This window comes from Ipomoea nil, unplaced genomic scaffold (genome assembly GCF_001879475.1).
Source record: "Ipomoea nil cultivar Tokyo-kokei standard unplaced genomic scaffold, Asagao_1.1 scaffold2036, whole genome shotgun sequence".
NCBI classification, from domain to species: domain Eukaryota; kingdom Viridiplantae; phylum Streptophyta; class Magnoliopsida; order Solanales; family Convolvulaceae; genus Ipomoea; species Ipomoea nil.
The window spans coordinates 2,873,645-2,875,841 of NW_017618464.1; the positions used below are offsets into that span (position 1 = coordinate 2,873,645).

General features: G+C 39.3%; 1 protein-coding gene across 1 annotated transcript; it reads right to left on the minus strand.

Moving 5' to 3' along the window:
• Positions 1-261: 261 nt before the first annotated feature.
• Positions 262-693, minus strand: LOC109147800. Its single transcript, XM_019295457.1, has one exon. The coding sequence runs from the start codon at positions 691-693 to the stop codon at positions 262-264; it is 432 nt and encodes a 143-aa protein (XP_019151002.1).
• Positions 694-2,197: the final 1,504 nt, after the last annotated feature.

A 2,197-nucleotide genomic window follows, 5' to 3' on the forward strand; every position in this document is an offset into this window, starting at 1 on the left:
TGTACGCAGACAACTGAATATATTTCAAAGATGGCTAAAAATAAGCTGACTAAACTATGTGTGCACATAGTTATTAAACAGTGTGCACGAGTCTACCCGTAGTTAGCTATAACTGTGTAGGCTTATTTATTAAAACTATGGCTGCGCAATGAAGGTAGATAGTGTGCATAGCTGAATAAATACCGAACTAACTACAAAGGGTGACTAAAAATAATAACTTTAAAATGAGATAGTATTCGTAGTGGTGTCGACCATGCCGGGCTACTCGTTTGGTATGCCTTTTCTGTCTGGACAATTCCTGCTGTCGTGGCCTGGGCGGTCACAGGTAGCACATGTCCTCACCTTTTTCTTCTGTTTCTCAATTGCTTTCTCTTTGTTGCTTTTTAATCTTTTCCCACTGCCCTTGTTCTTTGCTATGCTGGGTGACTTGATTTGTATCTCGGCAGGTGCAGTGGTGTTTAGTATTGATTCAATCACTAATTGTGGGATGTTGCTTGTTTTGGTTTGTTGTCTGGCACTTTGTAGCCTCCCTTTAAGCTCCCGCATTGTTGACAACATTATATCCATTACGTCTGCGCATCCATTAGCCAAACCCATGCAGTTGTAGAATTCATTCCAAAGTTGGTTGGCAATTGTTCGTAATTCATTCCCACCTTGCGTAGTACTGCATGCTTTCCACACGACGTTGTACATTGGCAGTGAGCATCCTCCTGTGGTGGTAGTTGCTGGGCCCTAGAATGGATAACCCTAGGCGGCGACACAAAGTCGCTATCATCATCAGATATTCCCGAAGGGCCAGCATCTAAATAGGCGCGCTTGGATCTTTTAGCTGCAAAACGAGCCACCACGGAAAAGTATATGGCCCACCAATAATTCCAAATAAGATTAAATAGCAGTAAAAACTATGCAAACACACCTGATTATAAAAATTCAATAACTATAAACACAATACAGCAAAGTCCGTATGAACCCCGTGCACCCACTGAGCAATACAGTGCACACCCAAAAAAAAAAAAAAAAAAAAAACAAATGCCACAAAGTATTCCTGCTCTAGTAAACAAAGTATTCCTTCCTCCCTTACTTCAAATATCCTATAGGAAGATCTACTCCACATTATTTTGAGATCTTGCTTGCCTGCAGCTTGCAGATCCCAAAAACAAAGTTGCCTACCTATTAAAGCTACCGGGAGAACATCCAAATATGAAGGTAAGATGGGTTATAATGATTCATGAATTTTTTTTCATGTATTAGAATACAAATAAAGTAATATAATGAACTTTATCATTCATGGAAGTATATATCTTTGCGGTGGCAGGTAATGTCAGCTGAAACATCCTATATCTTAGTGAAATTAATGAGTTTAAAAATGTCATATTAAAGGACCTTCCATCCCGGGCTCCAGGCTATTCTATGAAAATCTATGAAAATAATATGGTAAAAAAAAAAGTTGAGGAGAGAGATTGTTATAAGTAATAAAGAAAAGGGTCCTATGTGACCATTCAGGGACCATCCATTGCACGAAAGAGTCATGTTATCTTATTGAGGAAGAACAATGTGCGATGCAATGTGTGTATATTCTCAAAATCATAACATAGGCTACCATCCACACCAATCCACACATGAAAAAAGGGAACTCCAACCATTCATTCTATACTCAGACACTAAGAAATGATATAATAACTCACAACAACACAAATTTATTTAAAAAAAAAAAAAAAAAAAAAAACCAGCGAACACGCCACCAGTGTACCCCTCACCGTCAACCATAGCACACCACACCCACATCACACATGAACAGCTCGGATAACCATGGACCTAGAAATTTTGCATCCACCCTAATTTCAATTGCAACACCCACACCACAATTTATATATATATATATATATATATATATATATATATATATATATATATATATATATATATATATATATATATATATATATATATAAACTAAAAACTAAAAACCCGAACTGTTCCCCGCCACCCCCAACCCCCCGGTGAACCGCCGTGCGCCACCGCCCCACACCACAACCCCAGGTACGCTTATACCGGAACCACCATGCAGAACCATCAACCCCCCATCCGACAAGAAACAACTCAAACGCAGTGAAAAGAAAAAACGCAAACGAGCAGAAGGAACAAACATACCTCGACCTACACGATCAGCCGGTGCTCCCCGTCGCTTATCACCACC

Bases quoted from the DNA above. Each gene is read 5' to 3' on its own strand.
- LOC109147800 (XM_019295457.1), bottom strand. From the start codon at position 693: ATGTACAACGTCGTGTGGAAAGCATGCAGTACTACGCAAGGTGGGAAT.